Here is a 22,129-nt window from a genome sequence, read left to right as displayed (position 1 = left end):
CTGGTGGTACAATAAAAATAGTCAAAAACATATGTTGTGGTGAATTATAATCGAGTTTATTGATTTCATTGCAGACATAAAAGTGATTTTTTTTTTTTTTTTTTTTTTTACCCCTGTCACCATTGGTAGCAAGAAAAAAAAAATATATATATATATATATATATATATATATATATATAAAAGTACAAAATATAACATTAACAAAGAAGCAGAGTAGAAAAACTAAACCTTTAAACCAAAAAAATACAGCTCAGAAATTGGTTTCATGGGAATGCATCATTTAAAAATTTAAATTCTAGCATATCTTCAACCTGATTTTATTATCTATAATATTAATAAATAAATAAGTTCTCAGGATGAAGTAGAAGAGTCAAGTTTGGACAGAATCTGTACTTCAAGTATAATTCATAAGTGCTCGTCAGACAGCTGCAGGCTCGTAAATACTGGAAATGTATGTACACGATTTCTACATTCATATAAATAATACTTCAAATAATATTTCAAGTAAAAGTAAAATAATATTTAAACAGTTGGGAACAAGAGAATCTTAACATTTCCCTTTTAATTCAATCAGTTTAAATTGTTTTTATTTTAAAATGTATCTCTTACTCAGAATAAATATCATTTATATAGTCTTCTGCACAAAGGTTACGAGTAAACATTTCATACCATCTTGTAAATCTCCCTCAGCCAAGCTCCAGCTGAATATTTCATCATATGCACAAATGTAAACAACCAATGAAACCAAAGATGATTTTGTTAGTTTTTAGGTTTCTTCTGTGGTGACAAAAAATAACAACAACCATTGCCTTCATGGTAAACAATCAAACCTACATAAAAGAATAACACAAAATTCACGTTTCTTTCCTGAAATGACACCAGCAATTTAAAGGAAATCTGCAATATTCAGGCCACCGCATGCAGCCTCTTGTACACAGATAAAAATTTGTTTAGTGTCTAATATAAATATTTTAGAAATCATTTAACGGAGTGAGTCTTCACAGGATTTGATCAGAAAAGCCCTTGAAAATCTCTGTAATGTGTTGAACGATCTCTCTGCAGTCGAGCAGCTCGGCCTTCAGCAGCAGATGAGACAAGAGAACCAGGATCCAGAACTGTATGTGGGTTCACTGCCGGGAAGGGCCTCCAGCACCTCTCGCACCTCCCTTTCAGAAAGACCGTTCCATCGCAGCAGGCGCTTCAGGTCCATGCTGAAAAACACCAGCAGGTGAGTGTCATGCAGTTCCTATAACGACTACTAGATGTTGTCAGCTTTGAGGAAAATCCAAACAATGACAAATAAAGAAGTCAATACAGAGCTGAGGAGAAACGGACAGTTCAGTTCAGAGACCGCAGATGTAAAGCTTTTCAAATCAAGGTGTCTGAGGAACACCTGCAGCAATTAGCTGTTAATCATTTAGATATGCAAGAAATAAAATCTGCCTGAGCTTCACATCTGACATAATGCTAACGTTAGCTTGACGCAGGTAGAAATTGATGGTGTCTAAAGTGGGAAGTGATGTTTGGGAAATTTGGTTTGTTACATACTGATTTTGGTCAATCAATCAATCAAACGTTATTTCTATACCACTTTTTGTGCATTTTGGTGCAGTTCAAAGTGCTTCACAGATGATTGATAGGCCAATAATAAGACAAACAGTTGAATACTGGAAAAATAAAATACATTTGAGCTGTGGTTTTGATGTTTCAAGTTTTGTTCTATACTTTTAGAAAATAATACAAATACAGAGAATCCCCTTAACTGCGTCGATGTGTCCTGTAACAGATAATTACCTCTGTCCCACAGACTCCTGCTGTTTTTCCGCCACTATGAGCTTCAGCGGGTCAATGGATTTGCACTCAAGCACATCTGGGATCATCAGCAGTATCTGGTTCCACTGCTGGACTCCAGGAGCCTGAAGCAACACCACACATACAGGTCAGGGATGTACGTTAAGATCGTTCACATTCACATCAGACCGACTGTCTGCAGCAATTGCGACCGAAGTGTTGATCTCACCAGGTCCGACATGGTGCTGTGAAGCTGATGTGCATCTTCACCGACTCTTTGCCCAACATCTGGACTCCAGAACCGCCTCAGTTTGTGCTGGCTGCTTTTGAGAAGATGTTCGAGGTAAGTGTGAGCGATGATCTTATACGCCTCGTCCATCACAACCTGAGATGCAAAAAACAGCAACAGAAAGTGTTTGGACACAAATATATAGAATGATTTCTGGTATACATGTGTGTATATGTATATATATATATACTGGGGAATATGTATTTTGTTATTCACAGATTACATTTAATATACTTGGCAGTGGGAGAATTGTCTTCTTACCTTTTGCTCATCCAAAACATAATCCAGTTTGGGGAAATACTCCTCTAAAGCAGCCAACAAGCTGAGCTGCCTGTCATCTGATTTAAAGTATTTTTTAAGGTGATGCTGCGGAACAGAAAAGGTGATATCATTAATTTTTTTTAACTGAGGAATGCATGCTTATACTGGGGCATTTTGAAATTCCAGCAAACTGTATATTTCTGGTTAAGTTTAGACTGATACCTCTGTGATGTCAGCTACAATTTTCATGAGGAGTTTCAAAGTAAAAGTCTCAATTTTTCCAAGTGTTGCCACAGTTTCCTCAAGAAGGGAAGTTCTGACGCCTTCACCTTTAGTCTGGATGTTCTTCCTGATAGCAGAGAACATAAGCAATGTTTAAAACATGCATCGTCATTTACCATTGCTTCTCTTACTGTATTTAAACTCTGAGTTAGAGGCCCTTACTTCCATTTCTATATTGCACAGACCTTTTCAGTGGAGTGCTTTTATTATGTTAGCAAAAACAAAGAAGTTTAAATTACATTGAATGAAGATCTGGAAAAGAGAAACAAACACTCACCTGAGTTCTTTGCAGGTTTTCAAAGTCTTGAGGAAGTATATAGTTTCTGGTTTGTTCAGTTTTGCTTTTTTTCCAAGAAGCCCATCCTGCTCCGCCATGTACCTGCAGAGCAGAGAGAATATGTGGTCAAAACAACAGTCTGATTAGTGATGAATATTCATGTTCATGTAAGGCTGATGAACTAAATAAAGCCACTCACTTCCCCACAAACATCTGCAGCTCCTCAAAACAGACCTCCCGCACTCCATCATACAGTTCTGGGCTGATTTTCTGCGCTTCATTGGGCATGGCATTAATGCACTTCAAGAGGGGCAAAAAAAAAAAAAAAAAAAGTGTTCAATATGCAAATGTTTGCACACAAGCATGCATACAAGTTACGCAGATTGATTCTGTCAGACGCTCTTCTTACCTGAATTATGTCCACGTAAAGTCCAATATAAGTTTCCTCGCTGTCACAGCAGTCTTGTCTTCCTTCAATCTGCAGGATTTTGTCCAGGGACCCTTTGATCTCTTTCTGTGTGAGAAACACCCAGACAAGGCAAACTAATAAGCATCACATCCCTTATTCCGACCTCGCCCTCTCCCTTGCATGCATTTATCGCAGTGTATGAGTTTTTATTCTTACCTGAACATTTTCAAGCACTTTGTTCTTGGCATTTGCTTCCCATTCACGGAACAGTAGGTGGTCAGGATGACCAAGAAGCTCCTCACTGGGAAAGTACCACAAATACCAACATTAGAACTGGGTACAGTCACGATTTGACTTCTCTGTCTAAAACTCTACATGTCAAAAATATTAGCTAGAAGGAGATAAAGGAGGAAGTCAAAGGGGGAAAAAGATTATAAAAACAACGTTAATAACGACCTAGTGTAAAGACATACATATTCTAATACACTCACACTTCCGGTAAACTCTTTAAAAATAAAAGTTTGTAATCAGACACATTTCTAGTAACTTTTTGTCTCAAAGCCATAATAAAATGCAAAGAATAAATGAGAAATATTGGTGGGAAAAACAGATTAAAGACAACAAATTTCACCCATGTAAATAAATGCTTTTAAAATAAAAAAAAAATTAAAACATTATTATTCTACTTTACCACTTTGATGTTAATCTTAGCAAACTTCAACATTCTTAGATGTACATTTTCTGCATTCAAATCTGTCCCTGAAAATAGTTAAAACATTACAAGGTTACAGTACATGGTTTTATTTTTTTTGATCTCATGTAATCCTTAAACACCACTAGAAGAGTTTGTTTTATTTTATTTTTTTCATTCTAATAAAAAGGCATCCATATGCATGGGTGCAGAACGTTTTATGGGATGATTTAAAACCTCTGAAAGCCCCTTCACCTGACCCCTTTCCGATCACCGATTAGGGGGGACCAATGTCAGAAATATACAATCATTTGTCTTCGTGACATAACTATTTTTAGCTGCTTTTCTGTCTTCAGAAACATCGAATGAACTAGTTCGAACATAACCTGAGCCTTGAGCATATTTCCCTAAACCATTGCTTTGAGCTAAACTTTGAAGGCTGCACAAAACAGATTGAATGAAAGTGGAAGATACTGTAGGTGAACATGCAAGTAGGCTGGCAGATACCTCAGATATGTGTGTAGGACCCAGTTCATCAGCATGAAGGAATCCCTGGAGGATCTGATATCCTGGAGCAGAAGCTGCAGGTGATGAAACGTCTGACGGTGGTAGCATTCAATCAGGCATCCCATCAACTCCTTGGACTCCAGCAGGGGGCCGAGCCTCAACAGCTCGTTGATCACGGTGTCGTGCACATTTGCCAGATGCTGCTGGAGGCTCTGGTTCGGACCTGCAGGAGGCTTCGGGAGTTTCTGGGATGCAGATGATTGCATGAGGTGAACGGTGCATTGATTCACGGTCTGCTGCTCTGAGCAGCAAGATCCGACCTCAGGGGGGTCGCTGGTGGTCTCGGGGGACACCCCAAGAAGTTCAGCGATTTCCTGAAAGGTGATGTTTTTCTCTCTCTGCAAGCGCTGCTCCTGTTCAATGTTGATGTTGTTCTGAGCCAAAGGGTTGTCGTACCTGTCAACTGCATGGTTGTATCCTGTGAAAGAGGCCAATGAAATAATCTGGTTTTACACACACGCATCACAGCTCCGCAAACACTCAATCCTTTCCTGTTTTGATAAACCCAATAGAGATATATTTAGTTTTTGAATTGGTCTTGTCCACGTTTAGTCTAACCACGACACGAGATTCTGGGGTTTATGGGTTGATTGAACTTCTTGGCAACAAATTAAAGTATCTCACTCAGTCACATCAAAGCTGAAGACCAGTTTGTATACTGCGCAGGAGGAAATAAAAACCAGAGCCAACAGCGAGTTAACACGAACAAATTAATGACACACGAGGCGGAACATTTCACGTCATAAGAACAACAATAGAGTGTGTGTGTGTCTGTCTGTGTGTTGTGCAGCTCGACACACCCTTCGTGCTACATATTTGTTTACTCGAATCGGCATGCTTGAAATTAACACCAGAGGCCGTGCCTCAATCTGATCTGCCCTGATTTCCATATGTTACATCAGCATTTAGTTTTGACCTCATCAATATCAATCAATCTTCACCAGATTTTTATACATATTGTTACTTGTTTCCCCGCACGTTTCTGGAGGATTTTAGGTGCGTGGTGGGGGGTTTACGGCAGTTATGTGACTAAACTGCATTTTCATATAATTTTGTATGATTATCATGACATAAGCTGTCTGCCATTAAATTTTTTTTTTAAAATCACTAAACTTTGGTAGATCAAAGCTCACAGTGAAGCTGTAGAGGCTTCAGTGCTGTGAACCAAAACCTGGGTGCTGCCCCTTCGTGTTATAATAGAAAACCTAGCATATACAGTGTATGAATTGTCTCATTAAAACACACTTCAGCACACTCAGAGAAGTGAAACAGACGAGAGTCAAAAGGTATAATTATTTTCAAGTTTTTGTGCTCTTTCTTTAGTTATTTTGTCCAAAAAAAATGCCTATTTATAACTGTTTTCAGAGTTTTTTACATTGTTTACTGGTAGTGTTTTACATATTTAACTGACTTTGAGTCCTTTCAAGCTGTAGCACCATAACAATTAAACCAGACAGTGAATGATTCAGCTCGTCCAGATTAAAAGCAACTGCACTAGTGCGGATATAAACATGCAGACTCAGCACATTCTAATAATAACATTAGACTCCTACCAGCTTGTATGTCTTCGTTGTTGTTCTGCTCTATTAAAGGTTTCCTGCTTTTACTCTTCCGAAGTTTCGTCCATCCTCTGAATGGAAAAATCTTCTTCATGTTCATCTTCATGTTGTGTTACTTTGTAGTGATCCACGTTTCTGCATGTCAAATTATTGTGTGAGACTGAAGCACTGCCGTCCTTTATAGAGGCAGTTAAAAGGGATTTTCCCATCACATCACCACTGTATCAACTGTGCCAGCTTTCGTTTTACACTGTAGTCTTTTCCGACCAGGAAAGTGAAAGTTGTTTCATCATGCTGAAGAGTCACAATAATAACCAATATTAATACTACAGCTACCATACTTCTGCTGTTAATGATGATGTTTACAATTGCAATCGAATGTAACCCCTGACCCTGAACTGAAAAGTCAGTTTCATCACAATGTCACCACTTTAATAAAGGTTCAGAGAAATATAGATGTTTATTATTATATTATTATATTTTTCATCATCACTTTTGCCGAAAGGATGTTTTTTTTCCTGAATTTATGAGCTCCAGAGCAGCTAGTAACTAAACTCTGTGCTGAGATTTAAAAGGAAATTTAGCTATTGTGCACACCGGATTATAACAAGGGATAAACATGTAATTAAAATTTTATGGCAGAGTTTATTTATTGTAATGCAAAAGGTATTCATGCAGGTAATCCACAAAGAACCATAGCTTGAAAGCATAATTTTCTGTTTTTGTAGAGTAAAATAAATTCTTCTTTTGTTGGTAACTTGAAAGGAGGCAACAATAAGTGAGTGAGTCATTCTCTCTTCCTGCAGGGATCTGTGTATTAACATCTGCCAAATAGGTATGTCATTGTGTGGAGTCATGAGTGAAAAGGAAAATGGAAAACTGTCATACATTACTCTTCAAAATATTTTGAATATTTAAATAGATGCAAAGTAGTTTTAAATGTGTAAGCATCTGATTTATTTGAACTATTATAAGCAGATATTTACTGTGTTTACATTGTACAACTGTAGATTTGAGATTAAAACACAGTGATCAATCATGTTGCTCATTTTCTTCAACATATATAATATTGATTTATTTATTGCATAAGTTACAGATCTCTGGGTTTGTCTGACGCTGAGAACGTTGTGATAAAATTCCTTCTCGAGAACAAAAAGCTTTCCAGGAGAGACACTCCTAGAAACATCAAGTAACAGGGAATTCCAGATCAATAAAAATAAACTGCAACCTACAATTACTACTGCTCTAAAATATGACATAAGAGCAACATCCTAAAATGCAAAAAAAAAAAAAATGGATTAACATCTAAAACTCAACTTGTAATGTCTATCTGTTGGTTTACATGTCCGATATTTTGGTCTCCTATTTATTTTTCTGCACTGACGACAGCCGTGTCAGCCCATAATTTTTTTTTCAAATGTGGCACAAATGTTTACTTGGATTTAAGGATTAGATGATTTAAAAAAAAAAAAAAAATTCCCCTCGGGGATTAATAAAGTAACTACCTAATTAGCGTTTTGGGGTGAACCGTCAATCCGCAGTGGTAAACAAGATCCAGAAAAGTACCTGGTAACAAAAGCAAACAGAGGCGAGCTGAGACACAGAATGTGGTGGAAAAGCACCCACCTCATATATGCTGCATGCTGACTGAGGCCGCACACTCTTCCAGTTAAACCAATCAGATTGTGCCACGACCTCTGTGAACCAATCATTTTGGTTGTATCGAATTTTAAAAATCGCTCACCTTTTCCTTACTGTGCACACTTTGTCAAATAAGTACATTTACTCTTTAGCCTTTCTCAAATGACTGGGCACCTTTGTTTGGGTGTGTTGCATGGTGTATGCAGTTCATAAGGAGTCTTCCCATCAAAAAATAATAGCAGTCAGGGAGAGAAAGCTGTTATAAATCTACCAGGGATATCCCCCCCCCCCCTCTTTCCTTCACAAATGTAACTAGGAGAGCTGGGTAATTCCCTAGACTCCCAAAAAACCGATACCTAAACCAATATTTCCTTGTACAGAGGTTAAAGTTTTGTTTGATGCAGTAATGTTTCAGTTAGACATTAGTGGATGGAATCAGATTATAACCACTGGTGTGGTAGCAACGGTATTTTTTCCAGCTCTTTTCCAGCAGTTCTGAATGTAATGCAATTCAGCTTCAAGAGAGGTTTGTTTGCCAACAAAAAACTCCCAGTCATGAGTTATCAAGAGATTAAAGAGGCATAACAGCAACATGGAAGTCTGTTTCAGTCCAAGACCAAGAACTCATCCGGTACTTCAGATCCGCTGCAGAGATGTTATTGGTTCTTTCTTGACCTGAGTTACACCATTCCTCCAAATTTCATGAAAATCGAACAGGGAATTTGTTTGTAATTGTGCCAACAACCAACCAACCAACCAGCCAACCAACACACAGACCCAACCAACCAACCAACCAACCACCAGCCAAACAAACAAACAACTAACCAATCAACCCACCCACTGACCAACCAACCAACCAACCAACCAACCCACTAACCAACCAATCAACCAACCAAACAACCCAGACTTTGTGACTGAATTGAACCAGTTCTTTACTCTCAGTACAGTCTTAAACTTTGACTTCAGAATGATTGAAGTTAAAATACTAATCCCAATCTGTGTAATTAGAGTCTCATATTAGTTTTGAAAAATGTTCTCTATACCAGATTTCTAAATCGACTCCTCCGCACAGAGCTATTTAATTATTTAGTTTTAAAGAGTATCAACAAAGAAATTTACCCAGAATTAAAGATAGTGATGCATGCACATAACATTAAAGGTTAATTCAAAGCCTTCAGTTCACCTGAAGTGCACGTGTCAGGTGAAAATTGCAACAATCTGCTGATTAAAAGATGCAAAATCTAAAGATTTGTTTTGTGTGTGTGTTGAATCCAGGACAATTTACTGCAAGGCTCACTATAAAGTCAAAGTTTATTTTCCCAGCTGGAGCTTCATGGGAAAGGACACACCCACTGGCCTGTTGGGTCCTGAGTGACACCAGACTGCCTCTTTTCTTTCATCATCTGGGCTGACCTGACTGTGGACGGACATGTCTTTAAACCTCCACAGTGGAAACTTGGCTTTGTGCGTTTTGATACGATGAAAAAACAAGTGAAATTTGCAGAGAACTGGAAGGTTGACAGGCTCCTCCATGATGAGGCTTTTCCAAGGTAAAGTAATCATTTAGTTATAGTGCATGCCAAAATAAATAGATATTTTCATTTACATGTGAGTTTACGGCCATATCCTTAAGATGACACTTCTGCTTTTGTTGCAGGATCATTGGGATGAATCAGTCAAAAATGGGTACGTGCAAATCCTACATCAAAATCTTCAAAAAATAAATAAACAAGACAGCAGTAAAGCAAAGTATGATCAGAAATAAGAAATGAACACTCCACTGGGTCAGCTTTTTATTCAGCATTGTATTCTGCCGATTTCGTTGTCTTTCCTCGGTTCAGATTTCAGATGTGCATGCACCATCTCCTGGTTAAATAAACAAAACATAACGAGCATCCTGTCTGCTCTGAAACCTGAGAGAAAGGTTCATCTGTTGGGAGTGCAGCAGTGAGAAGAGATCAGTGGAAACCAGGGGAAACCCCACACCTGAACCTGTCTGAGGTCACGCCTGATAAGTTACAGGAAGAAAGCTGCATGCTTTGTGATTAGGGGCTCTTGGGTTTGGTAGTGTAACTAAGCTCATGTACAAGCCTCTGGATTTGGCTCACGTGTACCAATAAATAAACCAAAGATTTAAAAAAAATTCCAACCAAATGTGACCAAACAGGAATTTTAAACTTAACCATCAACTCTCAGGTAGTTGATCATCAAATTGTCTGTTCTAGTGGGTTATAAATGTCAGTGCAAGATACAGTGCATCCGGAAAGTATTCACAGCGCTTCACTTTTTCCACATTTTGTTATATTACAGCCTTATTCCAAAATGGATTAAATTCATTTCTTTCCTCAAAATTCTACACGCAATATCCCATAATGACAAAGTGAAAATAGTTTGTTTAAAATTTTTGCAAATCTATTAAAAATAAAGAACGAAAATGTAACACATAAATAAGTATTCACAGCCTTTGCTCAATACTTTGCTGAAGCACCTTTGGCAGAAATTACACCCTGAAGTCTTTTTGAGTATGATGCTATAAGCTTGGCACACCTATTCTTGGGCAGTTTCTCCCATTCTTCTTTGCAGGACCTCTCAAGCTCCATCAGGTTGGATGGGGAGCGTCGGTGCACAGCCATTTTCAGATCTCTCCAGAGATGTTCAATCAGGTTCAAGTCTGGTCTCTGCCTGGGCTTCTCAAAGACATTCACAGAGTTGTCCCGAAGCCATTCCTTTGTTATCTTGGCTGTGTGCTTCGGGTCGTTGTCCTGTTGGAAGATGAACCTTCGCCCCAGTCTGAGGTCCAGAGCGCTCTGGAGAAGGTTTTCATCAAGGATGTTTCTGTACATTGCTGCATTCATCTTTCCCTCCATCCTGACTAGTCTCCCAGTTCCTGCCACTGAGAAACATCCCCACAGCATGATGCTGCCACCACCATGCTTTCATTGTAGGGATGATATTGGCCAGGTGATGAGCGGTGCCTGGTTTCCTCCAAACATGACGCTTGGCATTCAGGCCAAAGAGTTCAATCTTTGTTTCATCAGACCAGAGAATTTAGTTCCTCATGGTCTGACAGTCCTTCAGGTGCCTTTTGGTAAACTCCAGGTGGGCTGTCATGAGCCTTTTACTGAGGAGTGGCTTCCGTCTGGCCACTCTACCATACAGGCCTGCTTGGTGGAGCGCTGCAGAGATGGTTGTCCTTCTGGAAGGTTCTCCTCTCTTCACAGAGTAACACTGGAGCTCTGTCAGAGTGACCATCGGGTTCTTGGTTACCTCCCTGACTAGGGCCCTTCTCCCCCGATCGCTCAGTTTGGCCAGGCGGCCAACTCTAGGAAGAGTCCTGGTGGTTCCAAACTTCTTCCATTTACGGATGATGGAGGCCACTGTGCTCATTGGGACCTTCAATGCTGCAGAAATGTTTCTGTATCCTTCCCCAGATCTGTGCGTCGATACAATCCTGTCTCGGAAGTCTACAGACAATTCCTTGGACTTCATGGATTGGTTTGTGCTCTGACATGCACTGTCAACTGTGGGACCTTATATAGACAGTGTGTGCCTTTCCAAATCATGTCTAATCAAATGAATTTACCACAGGTGGACTCCAATCAAGTTGTAGAAACATCTCAAGGATGATCAGTGGAAACAGGATGCACCTGAGCTCAATTTTGAGTGTCATGGCAAAGGCTGTGAATACTTACGTACGTGATTTTTTTTCATTTTTGATTTTTAATAGATTTGCAAAAATTTCAAACTTTTTTATTTCACATTGTCATTATGGGGTATTGTGTGTAGAATTTTGAGGGAAAAAATGAATTTAATCCATTTTGGAATAAGGCTGTAATATAACAAAATGTGGAAAAAGTGAAGCGCTGTGAATACTTTCTGGATGCACTGTATGCTGGAGTCTTGTCAGCGAGGACTTCAGGAAGTAACTGCTCCGGACCAGGAAGTAGTGCAGCACATAATCCCATGTAAAAAATCACAACAGTTCATAATCTGTAACAGTTCCCGTCTAATCGGTCGAGCATTAAAAAAGTCACGACAATCGAGATCAAAGTCAAATCTTGGTTGGATTTTGTGGTCAGCAGTGAAGCATAAAATCCGCTCAGTGACTGTCAATCAATCTGTCACTGATTACGCAGCGATTAAAGGGTCCTTCTGCTCCTGGAGAGTTCACCATGAGTCTGAGTGCTCATCTCCAGAAACTAAAGACAGAGAATTTCCCAAATCAAACCAAAACTTGACTTTCAGGGATCATTTCATGAGTTGTTGATTTGAGAAATGTGTTTCTTTAAGGTTTGGTCTCGCTGTCCACAATGAGGAGTCAATATGTTTCCTTCAGAGGAGAAAAACTGTTGGAAAGATTTAAGGTCTTTTTCCACTATTGATGACTGTTCAGCGTTTCTGTGGGAAACATTTGATGAAGGAAACATGATCTAAGTGGAGTCTGTCTCAAAATAGTGTTAAAAATTAACTTTTGACGTGGAGAATGAAAATTTTGAATTGTATTTAACAGTTTTAAATCCATTTTAATGTAAATAATATCACCAAATAATAACAAAAGAGCTAAATGTGAACATCACAGCTGGGAAATCCTCTGAAGGAATCTCAGAAATTTCATCATCACCATCGCAGTTCTTCAATTCAGGTGACTGCTTAACCAATCCTCTCACATGTCAGTTTGTTCTGCTCCGCTGGTCGTTACACGTGATGTCAGAGCAGAAGTCGACATCTAGCACATGCTCTTTAAAACTGAAGGCAGCTACGCAACTGCTGCTTTGTGCTCTGGGTAAACATTTAGAGAAATTCACTTCCTCATTCTCCTGGTCACGTTATTTGAAGTCTAGTATTTGAGACCTTTAAGTGGGGATTCCTTCAATCTGCTGACTTCTTACAGAAGTGAAGCTTTGACACTTCGGTTGTGTCGTAACTTTGGATTTGTTTCCTCTTGTTTGTGGTGTTTTTTACTTCAAAACCGTTACTTTTCAACACAGATATGTGCTCTGTTAAACTCACTTTAACAAACCTGTCTGGTTTATTAGAAACTGGTCGACAAGACGAAAGCTCAGAGTCGCCTTCTTGCCTGGTTGGTCCTCAAGTCGCTAATAAAGCTTTCAGAGAGACTCATTGACAATGAACATGCAGCCCAAATCTCAGATCTATTGGGGACCTTTCAGACAGTATTTAGCACCAATTTCTGTTATATATTTGGATAATATGTGTGATTTTATTTTTTTTTTTTTAATAGATTTGCAAAAATTTCTAAAAAATATATTTCACATTGTCATTATGGGGTATTGTGTGTAGAATTTTGAGGGAAAAAATGAATTTAATCCATTTTGGAATAGGGCTGTAATATAACAAAATGTGGAAAAAGTGAAGCGCTGTGAATACTTTCCAGGTGCACTGTACAGTACATTAGCTAAATAAGTAAACTCAAATCTCAACTGTGTCCGAACATTTTTTTAAATTACCAACAGAAAATGCACCTTTGTGTTGAATCTTTTTTGTTTGTTTGTTTGTTTGTTTGTTTGTTTTGCATCTCTTTTTTGGGTCGTTTTGTATGTCTTTGTGGCTGTTTTGCATGATTAAAAGATGCAAAGTTTATTTTGTACCTCTTTTTTCATGTTTTGCATTTCTTTCTGGTTGTTTTCTAAACTTTTTTTGGTTGTGTTGCATGACTTTGTGGTCGTTTAACATCTCTTTTTGATCATTTTGTCTCTTTCTCATCATTTGTCATCTGTTCTTAGTTTTCTACATAAGGAAATCCCTGTGTATGTGTGTCTTGCCCCCCTTTGTGCATGTTTCCCTAACTTTGAGTGCAGCCATTCAGAACAGCTATAAACACATTTTCAATATTTTTATTTGAAGCATCTTCAGTACTCACTATCTTGCCTCTTAGAAAACACTGCTAACTGGTACAAATCTGTCTGGGTTTTTTTGTGCTTGGTAACAGCATTAAAAGATGTTGCCGTAAACTTCGACACCAGTTTGAAAATCAAGAGACCTCCAGCAGCAAGAAAGGAACCACAACTCCAACAGCTAGCAACCATACAAATCCCCAAAACCATGACGACGGCTCCATTTCTGAAGGTAAATGATCGTATGTTGGATGCAGAACATTTTCATGCACTCATTGCAGTAGTAGGACATCTTGTAGCATTAATTGAAAGTTTAATTACATCTGACTTCATGTTCGAACTTCTACAACAATACATAGTGGATGGATTAGTGTCTGATATCCAGAGTAAATCACTGCCGTGAAACCGGACCTCTTGTCTGTCCTTCAGCACGCAGCTCTAACACCAGCTCAGAAGGAGTATCTCTACACCATCTCAGCTTCTCACAGCCCTGCACACGTTCGTGGCCTCATCACCCAACACTACATGAATGTGCTGCACAGGTGCATACGAGCAGGTGAGAAAAAACAAAAACACCCTGTATGTACATACTAGCAACTATACCTCTCAGATTCTTGTATTTCCCTCCTTTATTTTTATGGTCCTGGTTCCTTATCTCTTTTATGACCGTGTTTATCTGGTTACAGGCCACAGCCCTGATAGATACGACCTCGTTGTGACTTCTGTGTCCTCACCTGAGCATGAGAGAGAAAAACATCAATCAACAACACAATCAGAAATTTCTTCAACGTCAAAACAGAAGGCGAAGGTGAATGCCAGCGCGAGACGTTCGAGAAAATCATTTCTTCCAAACATCCCCAACAGAAAAGTCAGGTAGGAAACAAGTCATCAAATAACAAATAAATTATTCTTTAAAAATATGAATATGGAGTATTAAACTGTTAATTCAACGTTGCAGGCCCTTCAACACATCCGAATCAAGACAGGGAAAGATTCAGAAACGAGGAACAACTCCACAAACACAGAGAAGAAACAGTCCGAGAAGTAAGTCGAACCCTTTAGTTCTTTCTTCATTTAAACTTCAAATGTTGAGTACAATTCATTATAAGATTTTGTGTCGATGTACCAGAAAATGTAGGGCTCATCTAATAAAATAGATATCATTATTTAACATGTAAAACTTTTGTTTTTGTTGCCAGAAGCCAGGATCAGGCTGCTGGAAGAGGAGGAAGGACCGGATGATTCTCTGAGTGAATGTTTGAGTTGTCTCTCCATGTTAGATTGGGATGACGACAATTTCTCAGATTTATGAATCACTTGTCACAGATCATTTTTGCATCGATATCAGCTACAGATTAGTTCAAGTCAACAAACCTCCTGATTGTGATCAGATATTTATCTATAGAACTCCAGGAATTTGTCTTTTTCATATTAAGTTTGATTATCAGACACATAAAAACCTGTGTACAAAAGAAACAAACATCACTATACAAATTTAGTAAAAAAGTATCATTATTTGTGTGTATGTGTGTGTTACTAAGCTGTTGTACTGTTTATATGCAGCTGTGGGACGTTTTTGCGTTACCTGTCATTGACTCCCTTTGTCAGACTCTGTTCACTGTCGTCTTTTATGCGTGTTTCTTAAAACTTTCAAACTAAACTATGAGTAATTTTTGTTTGTGTAAAATCTCCTGATAAAGCTTCCTGATAAAGCTGCTGGCAGTTCAGGTTGTACTGTTGACATTACCACGGAAAATCTCATCTTTGGTGCCCTCCAGTGTCAGACAAAGAAAAACCTTTTGAAGACTTAATTTCCAGGAAGTCACATGGCCACTGCCCTGATGAGAAAACTAGAATCCCCCCTTGCTGTTGTATTCCTCCTCCAACCACTCAAGTCACAATTTCCATCCAGTAAAGACCCTAAAGGAACTTTTATGTGTTCACATGCTTGGCCAATAAAGCTGATAATAGACGACACTTTAAATGTGGATGTCGCTGCAAAGAAACTACAAATTCTAAAACGTGGATTCTCACTGAGGAGTAAAAACGGTCTTATCCGTCTGCTTTATGACTCGTCTGGCCTTGTTACAGATTTTTTTTTGTGCATTTAATGCTTCATGGTTTTTCATTGTTAGTTTTAAAACATTTCTGATGGTCTGAATCATTTGAACTGGATTCCCTTTTAGTTACCGTGGCAACCATCAGTGCATCTGTCAAACCTGACAGCCGTGAAGACGCCCATCGACCTGCAGAAGTGAAACATCATTCACACGTAAAACGGTAAAAAAAAAAACATGCTTTCTTCAGTTGTTTGATTTCTAATTGATGGTTTATAGTTTAGTGTAAGTTTGAGTTTTAATTTCTGAGTAGAATCTCCTCTACTGATGTATCTGCATTAGTGGTTTGTGTGTTCTTGCTTTCAGTACGAGACAAAGCAACAGATGAAGTGAAATTAGATCTTTATTGTGGGAAAGAAATGAATAAAGGAAGGCCAACTATAGGAAGCTACAGGCCTGTTACATGTACAAGACATGAGGGTGAAAATTAAAAAATAACAAGAAAAGAAAATGGCACCAAATATTTCTTTTGATAGCAAAACATTTGACATTATTGTATTCCCTAAAGTTACCAAATGACAGCTTGGATGTAAGCGAATGCTGATAACATATAAACAATATAATACACAGGTCTTTCATTAGAGTTAAGTTACTCAACAGTTTGTTACAGCATTAACATTGTGGTGACTCTGAGGGAGCTGCCGCCCCCTGGTGGACAGGAATGAAACGATACACTGAGCCTCATTAACCCAACTCTTCTCCTCTTCCTCCTCATGCAGACCTTTTAAGATTTCTTGTACTCGATTCTCTCCACCTTGACGTCGTCGCCGATCAGCTGATAAACGTACGTCACCACTGTAGACGCCTGGATGTCCATTAATACAAAAGAGGGGATGATGTTGCTGTAAGGAGAGAAGAAGGTCAGGGTTTTTTTTTTTTTTTTTTTTTTGCTGCACCTGTAAGTCGGTCTTCTTCTTCTGTTACAGCCACAGTGCTCGAAAGGATTGTCAGCAAATGCAAATACCTCAGTGTTAAAAAAAAAAGAAGCAATCCACAGCAATATTTATTTCTTCAAAATCAATATCATATTTAAATGCTAGGAGCAGCATTAGCTGAAATTTCAGTTACACCGTGGGGGAGGCAGAAATACCGAAACAAATGTCTTAATATATAGGAGACATATTATTAGATCTACAAGAGAAAATGGGTTCTTGTTGTAATTTGTGTAAAGTGGCACTTTAAAAAAGGGATGTATTTTGCGAGCTAGCGTTAAAAAAAAAAAAACACCCGTTTTTACGTACACTGTAGTCGAAATGTGATCATATTGCATTCTAATCTGGACACCAAAATTCACCTTGAACAAGCAAACATGTCTCTTAAACTACCGGCTAGAACAACGACAACGTAGGTAGCATCCTCCAGACAAGATTTTATTTGTGTTCTCACAAATTTGAGTTTATTCTTGAAGGCTGTCGTCTGCAGCATCTCATCTAAATGAAACTGGTTTGACAGGTTTGAGTTCAGTTGACTTCTAAGTACTACTAATACTGTGTTTAAGTCCTGATTTGATGCGAGTCATGTGTCTGGGTACCAAGGCGGTGCCTAAATACTGAAAACATGATTGTACTTGTACTCCTGTGGTGCTGCAGATGCTGTAAGTAGTGGAGACGGCAGAATTGCGTACCGAGATATTTTGCGTTTGAGTTGATGATCAGCATCGCGGAGCATTTAACGGAGGAAACACCTCAAACTGATCGGAGGAGACGTCCACATCTGTACGCAGAGTTCAAGCTGTGAGAGTTTCGTTTGTTTGCTTTATATTAACAGCATGTCGACACGTGTTCAAAAACCTGAGAGCTGCATTCTGGAGAAGCAATGCTGCACGTACAACGTTCACACAGGGGGATGTTGGGCTTACAACATGCGCTGTGTGCTGATTGTAGCGTCAGCAGGCTGCTGTCGTTACCGTTCAGTCTATGTTTGCACATTGTGTGCGAGATTATGTTGAAATACATTTCATTTATTTATTATTTTTGGTGTTTTGGTATCAAGAATCGATAAATTGAATGATGTTAGTACCAATTAGCAAATTTCTGATGTTGCTACGTGGCTAATTAGAATCAGTGTGTATACTATTTATCAAAGGATTTGATTTTGTTTGGATGACAGAAAGTTACCTAATGCGCGATGTCTAAAAATATGTGCTACACATGGCATGTAATTGTGTGACTTTTTTTTTTTTTTTTTGCTAAATATTTGAAGTAGAACTTTTCAGCGGTGCACGTTGACAAAAACCAGCACGCAGAGCCGTCCACATGGTTTATGTTGGTCTCTTACCTTTCCAGTGCACTGTAGGCTCCAGTGGCAGAACCAGGGTTGATGTAGAACTTGTTTTCATTCTCGAATGCCTCGAACTTGTGCGTGTGCCCAGAGATGAGGATGTCGACGTCTAGCTGTCTCTGCAGCAGCGCCAGGCTGGCCATGTCGCCCCAGGGGATCACTTGGTGGCCGTGGATGAGGCCGATCTTAAACTGGCCCACTGTGACCACCTTCTGCTCCGGGTAGTTCAGGTTCTGAGAGGATGTGAGCGGGAACGTTTATGCTCTGTTGTTTCCATTCGTAATAATACACTCAGGCAGCAGACAGTGAAATCATCGGTAGTATCGCTCTATTTAAAGGATGCCAGTTCTTCGATGAGACCATTTCTAAAAATCCTGAACCAAGCAGGTAAAATTCTATTGGCAGGAAGGGAGAAATTACAATTTCATTACACAGCAATTAGTCTTTAGTATCAGCAAGAGATCCACTTCCTTGCTCATTGCAATTAAATGTTCAGTCACATAAATTACAGCCTTTTTAGCCCTGTCTGCAATTTTCTAAACCCTTTTAGGAAATTCTGTGTATTTAAATTTTACTGGACTTCAAATGGTTTTCCATACAGGCCTGTGTATACCTGACAAAGCTGCTAAATTCGTATGGTTGCATTATGTTTATCTTTGTGTGCCAATTGCATGTAACGATTATGAATATCTTGCATTTTTACGGGCTACACTGGCTCTATGTTCTGTTATTGTTGCCACACACAGACCTCATCGAAGTCCCCTCGGACTATGTGGACGTCCCCAGCGAGCGTCTTCAGGTAGTCATAGCTCTCCTTGGTGCAGAGGTTGCCTGTGCAGAGAATGTGCTGGATCTTCCCCGGGACCAACAGCTTCTTGAACTTGGCTGGCAGCGTGTTGCACCGGTGGGGGATGTGCAGGTCACCTAACACCAGGACCAACTGATATCATCCACACAGACAGACAGACAGACACACACACACACACACACACACACACACACACACACACACACACACACACACACACACACACACACACACACACACACACACACACACACACACACACACACACACACACACGGGTTAGTCACTCACCGATGAGCCCTGGGAGAGTGCAGTCTGTGTGTTGTAGCGTCCGAACAAAGAAAGAGGAAGTGGGCTGAGGACAGAGCCCTGCAGGATGACGCTGGTCAATTCTGCAGCAGAGAATAATACACACAGACCCCACTGTACTCCTCAGTTAGTTATTGTTCAAATGTTTTGTATCTTCTTTAAAGCAGGAAAAACAAAGTCCCGTTTTATGTAATCACACTTCAACAACAACCCACTCAAGATTCATTTAGTACAGTGGATAAACAATCTTAATTCAAACAGCTCAAACTGGCAAGTAAGCAATGTTTGTGGGTAAGAATCTGAATGTGTCTGACTTCAAACTGCTTGTGATTTCTTTTCTTTTCTACTTCTTCATCCCATGGTGGGAAAATTAGGATTGAAAGGGCGCAGTTGGATTTCAGACACTCAATGACAGACGAGAGAGAGAATTGTGTTTTCACTTGGCACAAGAAGTCGATAAGAAACAAATCTTCGGGTTCAGATTAAACAGGAAACCCACAAGTCACATTACAACTCCAGCAGAGAGGCGCTGTAAGTATTGATTGTGATGATTTGTTTTAATTTCGGTAAATAACAAATCCACATTTTAAGGTTCTGTTAAGACACCAAAAATGAGTTCAGCTGGTGAAGTCGGAGACAAACCAGGACTGTCAAAACACACTAAGTTTAACTACATTTACAGCTAATGCATCGATTGTTCAGTCACGCTAAACACAAAACTTGGTCTAAATTATGTTTCCTCACCACAGAACTAATATAACGTGTCCAGTCAGGGCATTTTCTGGAGTTATGAAGTCAAAAAAATATTAATTTTGAGTAAGTTATCCCCGAAATGGATGATTTAAATTCATGAAAATTCTCGGGGATCATGATCGTAAAGCCTGTCTAAGTCAAAGTAGATTTCTATGCAGATTCTTTGAATCTAATAGAGGAGCTTTAGGTTTTCTACTCATTTCTAGTTGACTTCAGGTCTATGAGAAATTCGTACTATCTGTTTCGGACAACAGCCGAGAGCAGCCGTAATTCAAGCATCAGATCGCTGCACTGCGGTCGCTGAAATAGCAGCAACTCGTTGTGCAGAAAGAAGCAGAAGCAGCACACCTCCACGGCTGTGAAATCCCAAATACCCGTGTTAGTGTGCCAGGCAGAGGAGCGATCAGAACAAAGGGGATCCAGCACAGAGTGAGAAACACTTACCCGGTGACCAGCCTGGTTGATTGGAGACAGGCAAAGAGGGTGAGATAGGGAGGAAGGCAGGATGTGCGTGGAGAGAACGACATGACCAAAGATGGGGGTAAAACAAAAAGAAAAAGAAAAGACAGTTGGGACAAGAGGGGGAAAACTGAAATTAGAAATTAAAAAGTGAATGGATTACGAAGACATTCAAACATAAATAAGAAAAGTTAAACGACAACGTGATTGAATCAACTGTTAATGTTTGATGGTTAGTGGTGATGATAAAGCAAAATAAAGTGAACCTGAGCAAATAAAGAATCAAATGGTGAAGCAAATCAAGAGAAGGGCTCGGCAATGTATCAATGCTTTCCTGGTTTTAAAGGCTCCATCACATTAAAATCACGTGGTTTTCTGAACTTAAAACACTATTCTAGCTGTATTATTATTTGCCTGTACCCACTTAGTCATTATAGCCACATTACTGATGAGTACTTAAAAATCTCATTGTGGAAATATTTTGTGAAATCACCATTAGTCATCCCCACAATATTGTTTCAATAGCTTTATCGAGGTATTTGGCCAAACATATTGTGATATTTGATTTCGTCCACATCCTCCAGCCCTAAAGCAATTCAGTTATATTTAACCAACTGTGTAGATTTAAACAGCACCTAAACTTATTTAAGAAATGTCAACTCCACACTATAGACAGTTAAAGGACAACGGAAAGGAAAATAGCTGGCTAAATGAATGAATGTTCAGTCATAATGCATAAACAGTTTTATTTAACTCATTATAGTACCGGTTAATAACAGGGTGATAAATATCATTATTGCAGTACAGGAAAGTGTCTCATAAGAAGTCGCTGTTAGCCTGTTAGCCCTGCCGGCTAACCAGCTGGCAAAGAGGTAAAAGTCAAAAATGTCATTGCAGCAATTAAACAGAAAACACGGACGGGGCGGTAAACACACACGGCAACCCGGGAGAGAACCGTGCAAACGAAAAGAGTGACTTTAGCGGTGGTGGCAGCTTGTTGCGGTGAATGTTGGGGGGACTGAAACTGCTCAGCTGTCATGTGATCGTTGATCCATCGCGGAATGGAGCTTTCACTACACAGCACCTTGGAGACGGAGGCGCTGAAACCGCCGCGTCGGCCTCCTTGCGTCGACAGTTAGTCGAACAAAACAACAACTGCTCGAAACGCGCGCGCTGCAAATGTGGGGAAATTGTGGCCTTTTCGCCATTTCGTACTCACCATCTTCTATTTTGCCGTTCGCTGCTAGACAAGTTGAGGAAGCGCCTACGCACGCACAGCGTCAAACACGTCAGCCAATGGGGACGCAGAACGTCGGAGTACCCGTCAAGCTAAATATCCTACTTCCGCCCGGCCTTTCAAAATAAAACACGTGCGCTTTAACGCGTTTGCAGTAAATTGAAGAACATTCGATCAACAGCTGAAATCTGGTTTGAGAGCGAGATCACGTGAATGAAATCACCTCGTCGCCCGGATCTCCGGCTACACAACCGCCACACTTCAAACCGCACGCGAGTCGCGTGCTTTACGTACGCGCGGAGCGCGACTTCGGCGGACTTTTAATTTCAAAACGAGCGCTGACACCGGAAGCTGCTGACTTCCTCGCACCCGTTACCTTGACATCCGTCAGTAAAAGCGACGTGAGTAGCAGCGTTTCGCAGAACATTCGAGAGGTAGGTGCGAAATACTTTCGGCAGATGTTCCCCGGCCCCATCCTGACGTGGACTTCACATCGGTAGTCGTTATTTCACGGAGAAACCGTAGCTAGCTAACCGACGTCAAA

The 22,129-nt window shown here is 39.7% G+C and overlaps 3 protein-coding genes and 1 non-coding gene across 4 annotated transcripts; 2 read left to right on the top strand and 2 right to left on the bottom strand.

The window, feature by feature from the left end:
• Positions 1–633: 633 nt before the first annotated feature.
• Positions 634–6,232, bottom strand: LOC138634470 (exocyst complex component 3). Its single transcript, XM_069721424.1, has 11 exons — positions 6,121–6,232; positions 4,508–4,985; positions 3,526–3,610; positions 3,310–3,414; positions 3,100–3,200; positions 2,901–3,002; positions 2,564–2,690; positions 2,342–2,446; positions 2,021–2,176; positions 1,795–1,916; positions 634–1,211 (listed from the first exon to the last, which is right to left on the bottom strand). The coding sequence occupies exons 1-11, from the start codon at positions 6,230–6,232 to the stop codon at positions 1,079–1,081; spliced, it is 1,626 nt and encodes a 541-aa protein (XP_069577525.1). The 3' UTR covers positions 634–1,078.
• A 2,975-nt stretch (positions 6,233–9,207) lies between these two features.
• LOC138634468 (protein FAM216A) lies at positions 9,208–15,587 on the top strand. Its single transcript, XM_069721418.1, has 7 exons — positions 9,208–9,317; positions 9,425–9,453; positions 13,718–13,854; positions 14,052–14,178; positions 14,309–14,495; positions 14,581–14,666; positions 14,822–15,587. The coding sequence occupies exons 1-7, from the start codon at positions 9,247–9,249 to the stop codon at positions 14,932–14,934; spliced, it is 750 nt and encodes a 249-aa protein (XP_069577519.1). The 5' UTR covers positions 9,208–9,246; the 3' UTR covers positions 14,935–15,587.
• Positions 11,997–12,206, top strand: LOC138634485 (small nucleolar RNA U3). Its single transcript, XR_011311980.1, has one exon. It is a non-coding gene; the product is annotated as a small nucleolar RNA U3 (small nucleolar RNA).
• Positions 15,588–16,360: 773 nt separating the features above from the next.
• Positions 16,361–21,653, bottom strand: vps29 (VPS29 retromer complex component). The gene is made up of 4 exons (XM_069721452.1): positions 21,568–21,653; positions 18,768–18,959; positions 18,017–18,252; positions 16,361–16,581 (listed from the first exon to the last, which is right to left on the bottom strand). Exons 1-4 carry the CDS (start codon positions 21,568–21,570, stop codon positions 16,464–16,466), a joined length of 549 nt encoding a protein of 182 aa, XP_069577553.1. The 5' UTR covers positions 21,571–21,653; the 3' UTR covers positions 16,361–16,463.
• Positions 21,654–22,129: the final 476 nt, after the last annotated feature.

The sequence above is a fragment of the Brachyistius frenatus genome, unplaced genomic scaffold, assembly GCF_029030835.1.
Source record: "Brachyistius frenatus isolate BFR_SWC_R1_liver_20210118 unplaced genomic scaffold, ASM2903083v1 Contig_263, whole genome shotgun sequence".
Lineage (NCBI taxonomy): Eukaryota > Metazoa > Chordata > Actinopteri > Embiotocidae > Brachyistius > Brachyistius frenatus.
This window is presented reverse-complemented; position numbering and strand designations above follow the sequence as displayed.